The sequence below is a fragment of the Electrophorus electricus genome, chromosome 7 (genome assembly GCF_041902795.1).
Source record: "Electrophorus electricus isolate QZ-2024a chromosome 7, ASM4190279v1, whole genome shotgun sequence".
In the NCBI taxonomy this organism is placed as follows: domain Eukaryota; kingdom Metazoa; phylum Chordata; class Actinopteri; order Gymnotiformes; family Gymnotidae; genus Electrophorus; species Electrophorus electricus.
Genome location: NC_137503.1, coordinates 5,979,484 through 5,995,027, shown reverse-complemented (window position 1 = coordinate 5,995,027; position 15,544 = coordinate 5,979,484). Strand labels below are relative to the sequence as shown.

Sequence of the window (15,544 nt, the reverse complement as noted above, 5' to 3'; positions counted from 1 at the left end):
ACGCCTTTTCCTTCCTTTCCCACCCAGTTGTTGTGACAGGGCATTTTATCCAAACACCAAGTTCTCTCTGGAAATGAGCAGCAGCATGCTATGTCTGGCGAACGGGAATGCTCCAGTGGAATGTGTTGAAGTCTACTTTACTTGGTCAATCTCACTTGGATTTTCAAGCAGAAAAGCAGAATTTTAGCAATGGTTTACCTCATTTACCTCTTTGGTCTCATCAGCACCTTAGGTAAGTTTGCAAACCATGACCCTGTAGACTGACATGCCAAGCTCTTTACTCAGAAGGTGTATCCCTGTGGAATTCAAAATTAACAATATTTTTGCTGTGCTGTGGTAAAGGGCTTCTCAAAGTTGTCTTGGTGGATACTACATCTATTAACTATTTGAACTATTTGTAAATATTTGTTTTTATACAATAACTATGAAAATCCTATTTTTTCCTTTGTGTTTGTGTCTGAAACCCTTGCCAACATAAAAGGATATCAGTAAACCACTATTAGTAAACTCTGAAAGCTTCTGAATTGGCTCTGGCAGTTGTGTGACATGATAAAGGCTTACATGGACACGGTGAAGAGCCTCAGTGTAGCCCTACCTGGACTTGTGAGTTCTAAAAGTGCAGTAAACCAGATAGAAGTGTAATAAACCAAATAGAAGTAGTGTCACATGTTCTTTTGTGAATACGTGGCACACTCTGCTAAGGTGTTTCTAGCACTAAAAGCCTGGCTTTCAGCAGTGGTCACCCAGCACAGGTTTTAGTGGAAGAATGGGTCCAAGTCATGCCTGTGTCTCTTCTCTGTTTCCTGGCATTGTGATTTGCCATGCTGAGGGGGAGTGTAGTAGAACGGGGAAGACTAACAGGATGTGGGTCAGTGGAGGTTTGCTTTGGATTTACTTGAAATTTTGGATGTGCTTTAAACATATTTAGAACTGTAGATGTAATGTATTTAGTTTAGTCCTTCTGGCATTATGTTTGTGCTCTTGTTGTTAATTTACTTTGTTCAGCAACTGCTATGTATTGGTCACTTGTGTGCTAATTTTTTCTATGTCTGGTAGATTTAGAGAAGTGCTAGACAGAGATTTTTGAGTGGGCAGTCTTGATTTACTTCTGCAGCAGGTGTTTAATTTATACATTTTCAGAGGAAAAAATATGACTGTAATGAATGAGTTCTCGGAGGCATTCCTTCTATGAGGTGCATTTCACTAAAGATGCAAGTTGTGTGTAATTGGATGTGTGTGTTTGTGTGTGTGTGTGTGTGTGTGTGTGTGTGTGTGTGTGTGTGTGTGTGTGTGTGTGTGTGTGTGTGTGTGTGTGTGTGTGTGTATAATCAACCCTCTCCCAGACGCAGTCATGGATCTCACCATGACATCAAACTTGGCCAGTCCTACCAAGCAATTCCTCCTGTCTTGCAAGTCTGGAGAGCGTAACACCGATGGACTAGAGCTTAACATTAAAAAGGACAACAGCATAGTCATTCTCCCCAAGGCACCTGACATCACTCTGCACAGACCACGTCCTACAGAGGTGGAGGCTTCTGGCTTCAGTGGCTTAGACCACAGAGGCATCTTCTACTGCCATTCTAAGCAGGGCTCCAGTCACCATACCACCGTCACACTCATCAGCAACTACAACAAAGGTAAACACTGCCACATGCTGATATGTGAGTGTTGACATTTTAGATACATAATAGATTTTGATCTGTTTTTTTTAAATCTGGACTCTAATGCAATAAATAGGTTTTTCAAAACTGATAACTTTTTATTCTGGAGGTTGTAAATAGCTGTCATCTAGAACATATCGTTTGTGCATTTGTGCTAAGGTCACTTTAGACCACAGAGGCTCTCACTAACAGCTAATAAAGGCGACACAGTGCAGCTGGCCATGGAAGTCCTGGGCTCGGAAAAACGAGACATTGCATGGAAATTTAATGGTAAAACTTTTGCAGTTACATTTTGTGATGACACAACTTATTCTTGGATGCATTTGTATTACCATGTGGTATTTTTGAATCTTGATTTGCTATCAAGTTTGTTCTGTAAAATTCAGAATAATGAGCATAATTTAAATGTACTAATTGTTAAATAATTAATTAAGTGAATAAATAATTATCAGACTGCAAATGCATTGAAGAATGATGTATAGTGGCTGGTAAAAGGAATAATCTCAGGAGATAATTGTAAGATAATTGCAAGAACCTTTAAATTACTTATTCAATATTGCATTTTCTAGGTAATTACTACTATATGACACACTCAGGAGACTTTGAGGATCACAAAGCAGTTCTCACCATGAATAACCTAGACCAAAGCAAGGCAGGGATTTACAGCGCAAGTTATTTGGGGGACAGTCCCCTCTTTGGAGCCTGGATGCGTCTAATTGTCCGTGGTACTGCACATCTATCTCTGTTTGATGCTATTTCCATGACTACATAATGCCATCATTGTTAATGTCTAAACACCATTAGAAAAAGTCAGCTTCCCTTTACATTGTGATCACCTTTCATGATGAGTAGACTAATAGATATAGCCTAAAATAAAATCATGTATGTTCACTGGCAGATTTCACCTTTTCTTATAAATTTCTTGTCTGGAGGATGCAAAATGTTTTCTTATGACATCAGTGTTATGTTTTATATATTTTCTTTTAGCTTAAAATCGTTTTAATGCTGTTTTACAAGCTTGTCCAAAGAACAAATGGGGCACAGACTGTGATAAAGAATGTCCTGAGTGTCTTAATGGGGGCATATGTCATGACCGAGAGGGCGACTGCGTGTGCCCTCCAGGCTTCATGGGAATGCGCTGTGAGACAGGTGGGTGGAACACTTCTGAATCTGACAGCCCCACAAAACCCTCTCTGCTGAAATGATCCAGCTAGGATGGCCAATTTGAGCAGTCATCTGATTTTAGGCAGGACAACAGTCAATTGTATAAGTTTGTGTTAGTTTGGAGTGACAAAGCAGGCACCTCATGAACTTGACATATGAACAAGAAGCCACATTTCCTTCACATAGTTTATCAGCTTTGTCTGCCAGGCCAAAGCTTTTCAATTGAATGTTTTGGTGTGGCTTGCAGCCTGCCGAGAGGGAATGTTTGGGAGAAACTGTAAGGAGTCCTGCAAGGCGGAGAGCAGCTGCCAGGGACTGACGGTCTGCCTCGTGGACCCATACGGCTGTTCTTGTGCAAGTGGTTGGCATGGAGATCACTGCAACAAACGTAAGCCTAACTGCTTAATAGAACACACATGTTTGAAGTAGGATTAGTATTAGTTGTAGTCCATGAAGATGTTAAAGGCCATATTCAGTACACCAATAATATGGCCACTTTATATACCTACAAAGGTTTGCACATATGTAACCGAAATGTGCTATGAACAACAGGAGCAAGTATTAACTGGACAAAGATAAATGTTCACATTTTCTATTCTGTTAGATGAGTTTTTGTCTTGTCTAATAAATGTAAAGGGCTATAGAATTGTGCTCCCATCCCCTCCCTCTCATCGTCAGCCTGTTTTTAAAACCCATCTTTGTGCATAAGTTTGTTTACTGTTATTGTTGTTTTATTGTTACATGGACTATAATATCTGGTCCAGGGACTACAGTTCAAAATTAGGCACAATTACATTATGTTGATTAATATGCATTGTTCCTGACAACAACCAACCAAACAAACCAACCTGTTCTTACAGAGGTGTACTCACTGCAGTGTATCAAAAAGTCTATTTAATTTATTCAATGCCTGTTAGATTTATCAAGGTCATATCAGGGTTATGATAAACCTGAACTAAAATGAAAAATAAACTCTTTTAAAAAAACCTTTGTAAACTCAGATAATACAAAATTATATCCAAACTGAAATAGAATTGTACAAATAGTAATAAATAACCAAACAGTATTTTAAAAGCTGTTTTTAATAAATGTTAGGAAAATAAAAGGCACAGTGGCAATCTTTAAAAAAGGAAAAATAAAAAGTTTGCATATCACTAGCAGTCTGGATACTGTATTATGAATACTACAAAAGTAGAACTGAAGACAAATATATAAAATTAATACAATATTAAATATAATACAATAACAAGAATATAATATAAATATAGCATATTTAATTAATTCATTACTTTATTAAATGTAACGCTACCGCCGGCCCCAGTGCCGATGGGCGTGGAGCAGGACGCACAGACTCCCTCGATATAAGACACGAACAACAACAGTGGCACTCACACACAACACTAACAAAGGACATGACTTACACGTTTAACTACACACACGCTACAGTACCATTTCAGAATGATCACACACACCTTTTACACACATCAGCGAACAAACAATAACCAACACGCACACACCAGCGGAGGTTTAACTAGACAGACAAAACACAAAACATTAAACCCCCTGCAGCTGCGCGCTTACACGGAGGGCGTGGCTACAAATAGTGAACCCGCACGCGGGCAGGCCGCGCCGCGTGACACGGGGCGGGGAGCGGCCCGTGACATTAAATATATTAAAATAAAACTCAGTAAAACTAACAAAACATAATCTGAAACTCAGAGGAATACTTATACTTAAAATACTTAAAATAATATAGCAATAATACGGAGATTAATAGCACAGACCTATTATAATGTCTGCTGTCACTCATCCTGACCTCCCGGTTCTCTAGCCTGCCCTGAGGGAAAGTATGGAGCTGACTGCCTTTTGCGCTGCAACTGTACAAACAAGGGGAAATGCAGTCGCTTCAGTGGCTGTCTTTGTCCTACTGGCTGGAGAGGACAAACCTGTGAGAAATCAGGTTAGCAAGTGTCTTCCCTCTGCTTGTAACCTGTACCCATCATTCTGGTTGTCTCCATTAATGTGGTTACTTAACTATTCTGCTTTTGGCCCCCAGATGGCGTTCCACACATCCTGGACATGGCCAGCAACCTTGAGTGGAACCTAAACTCCAGTCCAAAGATCCTGTGCTCGGCGACAGGCCATCCTCTTCCCAGCCACAGCAGCATCGAGCTGCGGAAACTGGACAGCACAGTGCTCAAGGTGACAAACATTACTGCTCCACTAACAGGTAGTGTGTTAGAAAGCACTTTGCTGCAATTGTAGGCCACTGCGTAAAATACAAAATTCAGTTAGGTTAGTCAATAGACTGAGGTGACATGTCCTATGACTTATACATCTATATTGCACATTGTCTGCTTCATAGAGTCCAGAATCCCCACTCATACCTTACCTCCAACAGGCCTCCCGTACCACAATGGAGTCAAACAAGAGCACAGCCCAGTTTGAGATTCCACATCTGACTACTGATTATGAGGGTCTCTGGGAGTGTCGGGTATCAACTAACGGAGGTCAGGACTCCCGCAAGTTCAGTCTAACTGTTAAAGGTAAGGTATTTTTATCCAGCTTTTGGTTACCAATAACAGGGCATCACTGAAAAACTCCTAATTTCACAAATCTTCAAACAGAGCCCCCCTGTCCAACCACTGCTCCCAAACTGATAGAGAAGTCAAGTAAACAACTCACTGTGAAGCCAATGGAAAACTACAGAGGTGACGGCCCCATTGTGTCCACCAAGCTACTCTACAAGCCAATGGAGATAGAAGACTCCTGGACCTCTATTACAGGTGGGAAAAGGTCCTTTTGTTAAACAGCATTTTGGAAATCAATGAGTTTTGGACTTATTCTTAATAAAATTTAGATTTTTATTACTTTATATGATACAATTTATTTATATTGTTATTATATATTAAGATGCTAAAATATTGTAGTATAATTTCATTTAAAATGTTTATGTAGGATGGTAAATGACATTTAGTACTAAGCAGAAAAGAATTTGGAGCTGGGATGGTTTTTCGGGACTTGAGAAAACAATTTGGCTTCAAACTGTTTTACTAAGCACTTTTGACATTGTTATGAAGAGCAGGAGAATATTTTCAACAGATGGCTTCCTTCAAATTAAAGCACTACTTTTAGTGATGATAACATTTAGAGGATCATATCATGAGTTAATACTGATACAGTTAATACTGTGTCAAGAGCATTGCATAGCCCTGTTTTGCTGTCAGTCTTGAAACGTGTTATCATTTGTGTGAAATATATGATGTCATAGATTTTTTTTTAAATTAAGCAAATGTTGTGCATCCAGGATATTCAGATGCATTTCATCTCTATCTCAAACAGACTTTGACATAATGTGTTTGAAATAATGTGTTCTTGGACAATCACCTGAGTAACATTTTGTATTAGCGTTTCATAAATAAAGAACCAAAAGCTGTTCTTGGCAATGGACACAGACTTTTTGGACCCTACTTTACATTCAGTTTAATAGTCTTTTCCTGCTTTTGTCTTTCAGTGTATGGCAGTGATCTCATTACCCTACTGAACCTTAAACCCATGACCAAGTATCAGGTCCGGGTACAGCTCACTCGGCCTGGAGATGGAGGCGAGGGGCCCCTTGGCCCAGAAGCTGTCATGGAGACTGACTGCCCAGGTGTGCTCACTGTAACACTAAGGGAAAGGAATGTGGGACTGAGAAGAGCATGTAGGAAAGACTGAGGCTATGGACATGTGTGAATAGACAGGGATGCTGTCTCCACCGGTGTCTCCTCTAGCTCCATTACCAGTCCATATGGTGTTTGGGACTGACAGGGGTGAGTCAGGTCTGGATGGTGACTTAGCTTCTATGTGAGGCAGTTCTCCCCTGATGGCTAGACTGTGGTTTAGTGGTAGTTTGCTGTCCATGTTGACAGATTGGAAAAGGAGGGTAGCACTATGAGCTGATAGCTGTGGCGGGCTGGCCCTGACTGCATGTTCTGTGTCGCTAGAGCCCACGGCCAGGCCGGAGATTGATTTCAGTTCTCAGGAGGGGCGGAACGCCACTGTGAAATGGCACCTGCCGGCTGGTCAAGCCAAGGCCACTGGTTATTTAGTGCAGCTCTACGGACCGCGCGAAGAGAAGCTGTGGGAGGAGACCACCTTGCTCAATGTACTCTCCACAAAGCTCTACAACCTGGAGTACCACCACGACTACCAGGTGGTCGTCCGGCTGGTCAACTGTGGCAGCTTCGGGCCTGCCTCAAAGCCCTATCTCATCCGCCTCAACAGCCAGGGTAATATCTATCTGTCCACTAGGTGGCAGTGAAAGCTAGCTGAAAGTGGTAGACATATAACATCATCCAATGACTGCTCCAGTAGGATAGTGAGTGTGAATGTGATGTAGAATGATCACACTAGTTAGGATGTGGACTATTTCAGGGCATAGTGTAGAGGAAGAGGTTTATGGTAGCATTAGGGAGGAATATAATGGGGATTGTGGCATCACTGTGTGGTCTGTACTCCGTCAGCCATATTGAAATATTTACTGGTGAAAGTAGTCTTCAAAAAAGTAAAAAGCCAAGCATGCTGCTATGTTCTGGAGGACAACTTGTTGAACTATTTGCTTACATGCTAAGCCTTGTCCGCACCAGGGCCCTCTTCCCCACGGAACGTCCAAGCTGAACCTTTATCCGTCAATGCGGTTCGAGTTCACTGGAAGCCCCCCGAGGACCCCAACGGTGGAATCATCAAATATGTCATCGAATACCAGCCAGTTGGCCAGGGCAGCTCGCACCCGTGGGTGGACACTGATGATGGGAACAAGACCACCAAGGATGTAACTGCCCTGAACGGAAGCACCTTGTATCAGTTTAGGGTGCGGGCTTTCTCCAAGGTGCCTGGGGACTGGAGCAAGTTTGTGCAGGCCAGGACCCAGGGAGATGGTACGATACTAGAAATGAATGGATAACAGGACAGAAACTCACAATACTCTACATACACCATAATTACATAATACACTGATTAACAGAGCTGAAAGTGTTTAGTACAGAGTAATATTGTTGCTTGATGTTTTAATTAGATGAGAGAAGCGTGTGATATTTATGTATAATAAGGGAGAAATCAGGCCAACTAGAGTCATTTGATGAGTGCTGCTGATCTGTCCATCAGGTTCTGTCGACTTCAGCCCCACAACACTGGGGGTGGGCAGGCCCAAGGGGACTGAGCATCAGTTACTTTGGGCTGTGGTTGGCTCAGTGGCAGTGACTTGTGTCACCATCCTGCTAGCACTACTGGCCCTCTTTTACGTCTGCAAATTCATTGTCAAACGCAGGCGCACGTTTACCTACCAGTCAGGATCGGTGAGTGTACAAAGTCTGGAGAGATCTTCTATCTTTTCTCATCTGCTCACTTGTACTTCAGAAATTTCTATTTGATGATGGTTACTGAAAGTGTCACTCAACCCCTTTACTTACCCCAACCCCAACCCCCACCCCCAAAACACACAACCAAATACATATACATACACACACATACACACATGAGTGTGTGGTGTTACATATGCCTACAAAAAAAGGGAGAAGAAACTATTCTGCAGTTCAACTCAGGGACCCTCACACTGACCCGACGACCTAAACCCACACCAGAACCCCTCACTTACCCTATTCTGGACTGGGAGGACATCAAGTTTCAGGATGTCATTGGTGAGGGCAACTTTGGCCAGGTCATTAAAGCCATGATCAAAAAGGATGGCACCAAGATGAGCGCTGCCATTAAAATGCTTAAAGGTGAGGATCAAACTCCAAAACACTGTGTATGCATACTAAATTATTAAAAGTACAAAAGCAATATTGTAGTCTTAGGCCTATTTTATTAAGTGTGTTTCTGTGTCTCTGGTGCAGAGTTTGCCTCAGAAAATGACCACCGGGACTTTGCTGGTGAATTGGAGGTATTATGCAAGCTGGGCCAGCATCCGAACATTATTAACCTCTTAGGAGCCTGTGAAAACAGAGGTGAGTGCGCCACCTGCTGGACACTTAAACATGCTCAGCCATTAGAGCCGACTGGGCTACATACTCAAATAACCTGAATCACAGGTGAATAGTTCAGATTCAGTAAGTATAAGGTCCTACAGAAGATTTTGTGGGCTTTGCCACCTAACGAGCTCAAGCATGCAGGTGCAACTAATTACTGAAATCCACTGTTTGTACAAATAAAATCATAGCATGACTTTTTGAACGTGCACATCTCTGACCTAGACAGAATTAAACTGCATAGTAAACCAAACTGATTGCCTCAAGTGTTTATGAACTTCACTGTCAAAGGCAAATCTGATGTGCTGTGGGTGAATTCATCAGGCTCAAATTTTTGGACCATCACTGAGGTGGAGGGCAGGCCCATGGGAAAAGAGCATCAATTGTTAATGGCTATTGATCATTATATTTTAGTTGTTATTGTATTACAAGAGTTTTGTCTTAGACATAGATTCTTGAGCCTATGTGAGCTCATACTGTATGTTTCATTCACTTATTATAAAAACTGTGGTTGGGTTTGTACCTCAATTAACCTAACAAATCAGCATAGACTGGAAAATCATCTTCTGGTCTTAGTTTTGTCCCTCCTGGGGAACAATACTTCACTCAACAAGTCCAATATCCTGATGCCCTCAAATATGTGTTAAAAACTACAAAAAAGATTGCACCAGCATGACCAAAGAGGCTTTAAAACAAGATGCAAACATTGACAAGCCTAAAGAACAGAAAGGGCAAGTTGCACTTCACCGTGTAGTTCTGGAACTGGAAGTCCTGTAACTTTTACTGGACTGATGGAAAGTGTGGAGAAAAAGACAACTGCTCAAGACAGAATTAAAACTCTATTTGTAAAACACACTGACATATGTATGTATGGGAGGCCATGGAACCAAGTAGCTTGTCTAAACAGATAATGGAATTGGCACCAGGGAGCAGCTTGAATCAGATCCATCCAAAACATAGGAAAATAACAGACAAGCTGCTGAACAATGAATAAAATAATTAAAATGTTCCACAGGCCCAAAAATTGGAATGTTTTTGATTAGTCAAGACAGCCACCAAAGCTGAAGAAAAGATAAAGGCAGAAGCCCATAGGTACCGGATGCTCAGTGACTTGTGACATATATGGGATGTATAAGCCAGGCAGTTGTCATCTGCCAAGACTTTGCAATCAGGGTCATAAAAACATACAAAGCAGCCAGGACCAATAGCCAACCTCATCCCAGCCCCCTCTTCAAAAGAGTGAATATTTCCTTATTAGTACATCATACATTACCAAGATTTTATATTAAAAAATTCTCAACCCTTGAAAGATAACTAGTTTTGGCCATTTTTTGGGGGGATCAGGTCTTTCCCCTGAAATTGGGAGATTATGTATTAAATGTGTTGCTGTATTGGCCATTATATAGGCAAAACACCCTCAAATTAAAGATGACATTGTGCACTTTAACTACATAAAGTGAATCATTTAAAATCCAATGTGCTGCACTTCCGAGCCAACCCCCCCCTTAAATTACGTTACTGTCAAATTACTTACAAACAACACTAAATGCCATTGATTATAAGTCTATGCTATTAGGGAATATATAGTGCAAGTTGAACTCCCTTTTGTTTTGTTTGACCATTGTCCCTGCAGGTTACTTGTATATTGCTATTGAATATGCTCCATACGGGAATCTTCTGGACTTCCTGAGGAAGAGTCGTGTGCTGGAGACAGACCCCGCCTTCGCTATAGAACACGGCACTGCCTCAACGCTAACTTCCCAGCAGCTCCTGCAGTTCGCCGTGGACGTGGCAACGGGAATGCATTACCTTAGTGATAAACAGGTACACAGGCATGAGCTCAAGAACCACACTATGCCTGTGAACGTGGACGGTTGTCTCTACGTCTATGCTCCTTAACTTTTTTATAAAATATTTAATGTGAACCACAGTACTTTTACTGTAATAAGCCTTTGGTTATTCGGTTCGGTATCTTTTCTGTCCTGTCACTCTGGTACGGTACTTTATCTGGTGATGATGATTACTGTTTTTATTTTATGATGATGACTGTTTTTTATGCACCACTAGTTTATTCACAGAGATTTGGCAGCCAGAAATGTACTGGTTGGAGAAAACCTGATGGCAAAAATTGCAGATTTTGGACTGTCTCGAGGGGAAGATGTATATGTCAAAAAGACCATGGTGGGTAAAATATTTACTATTACTAGGCTAATATTAGGCTAGTAAACACAATGCTGTTGCAGTTGTTGCAGTTGGCTAATTAGAATGCCTGTGATTTCTTATCCCTACTCCATTGGACTTCCAAATCAACTTGGACAAAATATATTATAGCAGTGCTATACATTGAGATTGCAGTGTTTTTTGCCATGTATTGAAACACAGTGGTGAACCCCTGCTGTGGTATGGTTACACGTCATATTGGTTGGATTGTGTGAGTTCTGGAATTCATAAAAAACACCAATACAACACTCATCTTGAACATCTAACACAATGAAATTGAATGGGAATAATTTGCCCCAATTCATATTGCTAAGTTCTAAAATATATTGGGATAATGATTAACAAACAAGACACTGTGCTTCTCTAATGTGGTATTTTAAAATGTAAAAAAAAAAGTATTTTCCCATATTTCTTCAGTGTCTAAATCTGGCATAAGTTAGCACTTTTAAATTGACTGTGATAACAGATGTGACATCCTTTGAATGATCTTGCATAGAACAACCTCAAGGACAAAAATATCCAGGTTATGAAAATTGAATCATTAGTGTCACTCTACCAGTAAGTTATGTCTTGATAATTTATATCAAAGGTCATAGGTCACGAAAAGTTCAGTTCTCCTCTTCTTATCCCAGGGGAGACTACCTGTGCGATGGATGGCTATTGAATCACTGAACTACAGTGTCTACACCACAAAGAGTGATGTGTAAGTTTCCCATTCTTGTGTGTGTATGTGTCTGTTTGTGTGTATTATATAAAGATCAGTAAACAAAAAAATCCAAATATGGAAACACCATAATGATTAGTAACCAAGGGAGTTTCAAGTTTTATAATACTGTATTGCCTTTCAAATTCTGTACCTGTTTTTCTCAATTTTGTAAAGCATGCTTTAAGCAAATCTGTATCAGTTAATACCCTGTGCAACATGGTCTGTCACCCCCCCCCCCCCCCCCCCCAAATAACAAATCATTCTGCGATCTTCCTGTTTGCGTCCCTCTTGCGTCCCTCCAATGGACAACTGATAAATAAGGAGGGAGGAACTGATAACAAGGCAGGAAACACCACTCTTGCCACTAGGCAACAACGACCATGACAAAAAAAAATGCTATTTTTACACACTGAGGAACTTAGTGTGCTGAACAGTTTGAAAATACAAAGAGATTTCCTCTGCCAGGTCTGGACTTGGGGTGTACTGAGCTTGTAGGCCACAGGCAGTTCTGTACAGTTAATGCAGCTCTCCACCTAGACCAGTTGGCTTTATCCCTTTTCTCACGAAACAGAATATCCCCAAGTACTATTCCCTTTGCACCAGTTGGTGTATATATTTCATTTATTCAGTTCAGCTTATCAATGCTTTTTATCTCGTTCTTTCTATCTAACTAAAATACTATTCTGTCTCCCTCAGCTGGTCTTTTGGTGTGCTTTTGTGGGAGATTGTAAGTTTAGGTAAGTTTGTTTTCATTAGATTTGTTATTTATTAGATAAGTAAGATAAAAGATTATCTGGCTTGTGGTGAGATTGGTGTGCTATGATTATTAAGATGTGTCTGTAGTTTCTACTGATATTAACAACAGCTTCTCCGTCACCACTTCAGAAGTGTCACTTTTTTTTTAAATCGGACCTCATTCTGTGAACAGTTTATTCTCGCTAGTGGTACTATTAGAGCATTAATGGTCAGAAACGTTATGTCATCATTTTCTTGGTCAGCAGGAACTTAATATATCAGCATAAAGGAAACAAGAACACCTTTGATGTTAGGGAAACAGGTGGACATGTAACTTGGTCCACACCATCCAACAAAATGATTAGAAAACAAAATTCAAATAGGCTTTTTAAAATCATATAATCCATATGTGGTGGGAATAGATGTCTGATGTTTAAGAAGTGAGTGATGTGCTGGACTCTTGAATGCCAGGTGGAACTCCATACTGTGGGATGACCTGTGCTGAGCTCTATGAGAAGCTTCCACAGGGCTACAGGATGGAGAAGCCCAGGAACTGTGATGATGAAGTGTAAGAATGAACCCTTCCAGTCTTCCTGTTCCCCTGCGGTTCAGCTTCACATTGTGGGATTGGCCACCGTGTCACTAAGATATAGCTGTGTTAAAAGGGAGTGATGCCATGAAAAGGGACTGCTGGATAAGAAAAACAAGTGCATTTCTGCCTGCAGAAAACTGCTTCACAGGGAGTATCAAATCATTCACATGTAAAGCTGAAAGTTTGTGCTGCACATAGAATGAAGTAATGTTTTTAAAACGCTCAAAGCTTTAACTGCTTCGTAAATGTTTAACCCTGATTGAAGTAGCTGACAGTTTTAGCATCTTATATACACTGTACTTAAGTAAAGGGAAACATGCAATGTAACAAATCAGTTTCTCTGGAAATTACAACTGGGTCTGAAGAACAGGAGAACCCCTGTTCCTGTTTTTCAGCCATGTTGGATTTATTTATTTTTGCTGTGGAATCTTTTATTATTTTATTATTTTATTGAATTCTGCCAGACCACCATTGTTCATTTCCTTGCAGTTGTGTTTAAAGTAGTGATTCTGTGTGCAGTTATGAGCTGATGAGACAGTGTTGGCGAGACAGGCCTTATGAGCGCCCACCATTTTCTCAAATATCAGTCCAGCTCAACAGGATGCAGGAGGCCAGGAAGGTATGTCTGGCCACGCATCCTCCAATCCCCTTTCTTTCTGCTCCTTGCTCCCCACTCTCTCTATCATTCTCTGTTGCCATCCATCTCTATTCATCTGTCTATCAGCCAACACTTACCATGCATGTGCCCTTCTGTGCAGGCCTATGTGAACATGGCTCTGTTTGAGAACTTCACCTATGCTGGAATAGATGCCACTGCCGAAGAGGCCTGACTACCCGCCCCCCCAGATTCCGGCAGGTTCCACGGTCCAACAGAGGCCTGTCAGGGCAGGGCACTTCGCTACTGCCAGCCTCCTGCCGCCCGATTTCAGCACACAAAGAGACACTCAAGTGGGACCACATGGCTCTAGAGAGAGGATCGTGGAAGGACGCTTGTGGGGGACCTCTTCTGCTTTTGCCTGGACTGCGGGTGATCTGTCAGTCAGCTTGGTGTCATGTAACGACTAACGGATACTCAAGAAATTGTGGAGCCTAAAGTAGTGCATTTGTGCTGAAATTGTGTCTGCTGGGGTCTGTGGGGATTTAAACTACTCAGTGGACTCAATGTTCATTGTTCCATCGTGATGCTGTTGGAATGGACAATTATTCCAATGGACAGAGATGCAAGTCATTCTATGTAGCACTTCAGATGCAAGAGAAACCCTTAATACAGTGTACTATAGTCTAGCACTACATGTATATGTTTGACTTTGATGTCATTTTTGTGTACAGTCTTCAGGACACTGCTGTTCTATGTATAACCTAGTAGTAGTGCCAATATCATACATCTGCATACCTGTCTGCATATGGCACATGTACAGTTAAAGGCCAATACCGAACTGGAAATTGTTGCAATTATTAATTAAGCATTTATATCGCATGGACTCACTACACAAATATGTTGTGTCAGATGAACTAAAGGCCTTGAGGTTGGCTCTCTCGCCTGCTGTAGCTTTCTGATCTGTCAGGGCACTTCCTCCTTCGGTGAGCCACAGGGTTCTGGGCCTGTCATACGTATGACACTCCTTCTCCCTCTCATTTGAACGTTTCCTCACAAACCTTTGCCTGCACATGCATGCAGAGAGGGCTTTTTTTCTGGACCTATACAAACACAAAGCATTGTCCTTCTGTGGCTTTTAGTTGGTCACTAGTTTGGATAACTGTAGTGTTGCATTGATATGTGTGGTGAAATAGTTTGTCCCTAGTCCAAACTCTCAGACGTTAGAGTTAGGGTTAGTTGCAAAGCCTTAGTTTGAGTCGAGCCTGTAGCAATGATATTCTTCTTGCTGTGCCTCAGGGACTTTCACCACAGCTGTCCTTCAAAACTGAGCTTGTGATTTCCTCCAGAAGTATTGATTCATCATACATAAACAGGAACATATAGCATGTTCATCACCCTGTCTATCATCCTGTTGTTAGCATCCATCATTTTCGACTATGTTGCAGTTTTGTTCATTTGGCCAAATACAATGTATTTCTAGTACAGAAATGTATTTTAAGAGAAAAGCAAATATTCTATTCTATTCCTGTAACTGTAACTCCAAAACTGATTTTGTTAAATATTTTTGCTTCCTGTGTTTTTATAATAGAAATTCTTTGGATAGGGAAATGTAGCTTGAAATGTGTTTGCCTCAGGCTTTTTTAAGTTTAGAAGCTCTGCAATATAAATATCCAAGAAATATTTTTTTTTTGATGGCAACAAAATTAAAGTCTAATAGAATGGCGATGCACTGTTAAAATATTCCACATCTTTGACTTAATAAAAATTACATAACTGTTGTTATTATAATGCGTTGATGTGTGTTGATGTGTGCATGTGCATGTTTGCACTGTAAAAACAAGACAAAGGCCCAGTATGGGT

General features: G+C 41.0%; 1 protein-coding gene across 6 annotated transcripts; it reads left to right on the top strand.

Annotated features, from left to right (window-relative positions):
• The first annotated feature begins 38 nt into the window (after positions 1–38).
• tie1 (tyrosine kinase with immunoglobulin-like and EGF-like domains 1) lies at positions 39–15,472 on the top strand. 6 transcript variants are annotated; one of them, XM_081717875.1, is made up of 23 exons: positions 39–232; positions 1,344–1,637; positions 1,821–1,931; positions 2,231–2,386; positions 2,679–2,810; positions 3,073–3,213; positions 4,657–4,785; positions 4,882–5,027; positions 5,227–5,371; positions 5,453–5,611; positions 6,340–6,477; positions 6,812–7,096; positions 7,454–7,744; positions 7,971–8,161; positions 8,377–8,587; positions 8,702–8,812; positions 10,467–10,657; positions 10,901–11,014; positions 11,686–11,756; positions 12,456–12,496; positions 12,966–13,062; positions 13,606–13,705; positions 13,845–15,472. In XM_081717875.1, exons 1-23 carry the CDS (start codon positions 190–192, stop codon positions 13,914–13,916), a joined length of 3,369 nt encoding a protein of 1,122 aa, XP_081574001.1. In that variant the 5' UTR covers positions 39–189; the 3' UTR covers positions 13,917–15,472. The 6 variants fall into 6 exon arrangements, with proteins under 6 accessions (XP_081574001.1, XP_081574002.1, XP_081574003.1 ...); XM_081717876.1 differs by lacking the exon at positions 2,231–2,386; XM_081717878.1 differs by lacking the exon at positions 6,812–7,096 and having other exon boundaries at positions 40–232.
• Positions 15,473–15,544: the final 72 nt, after the last annotated feature.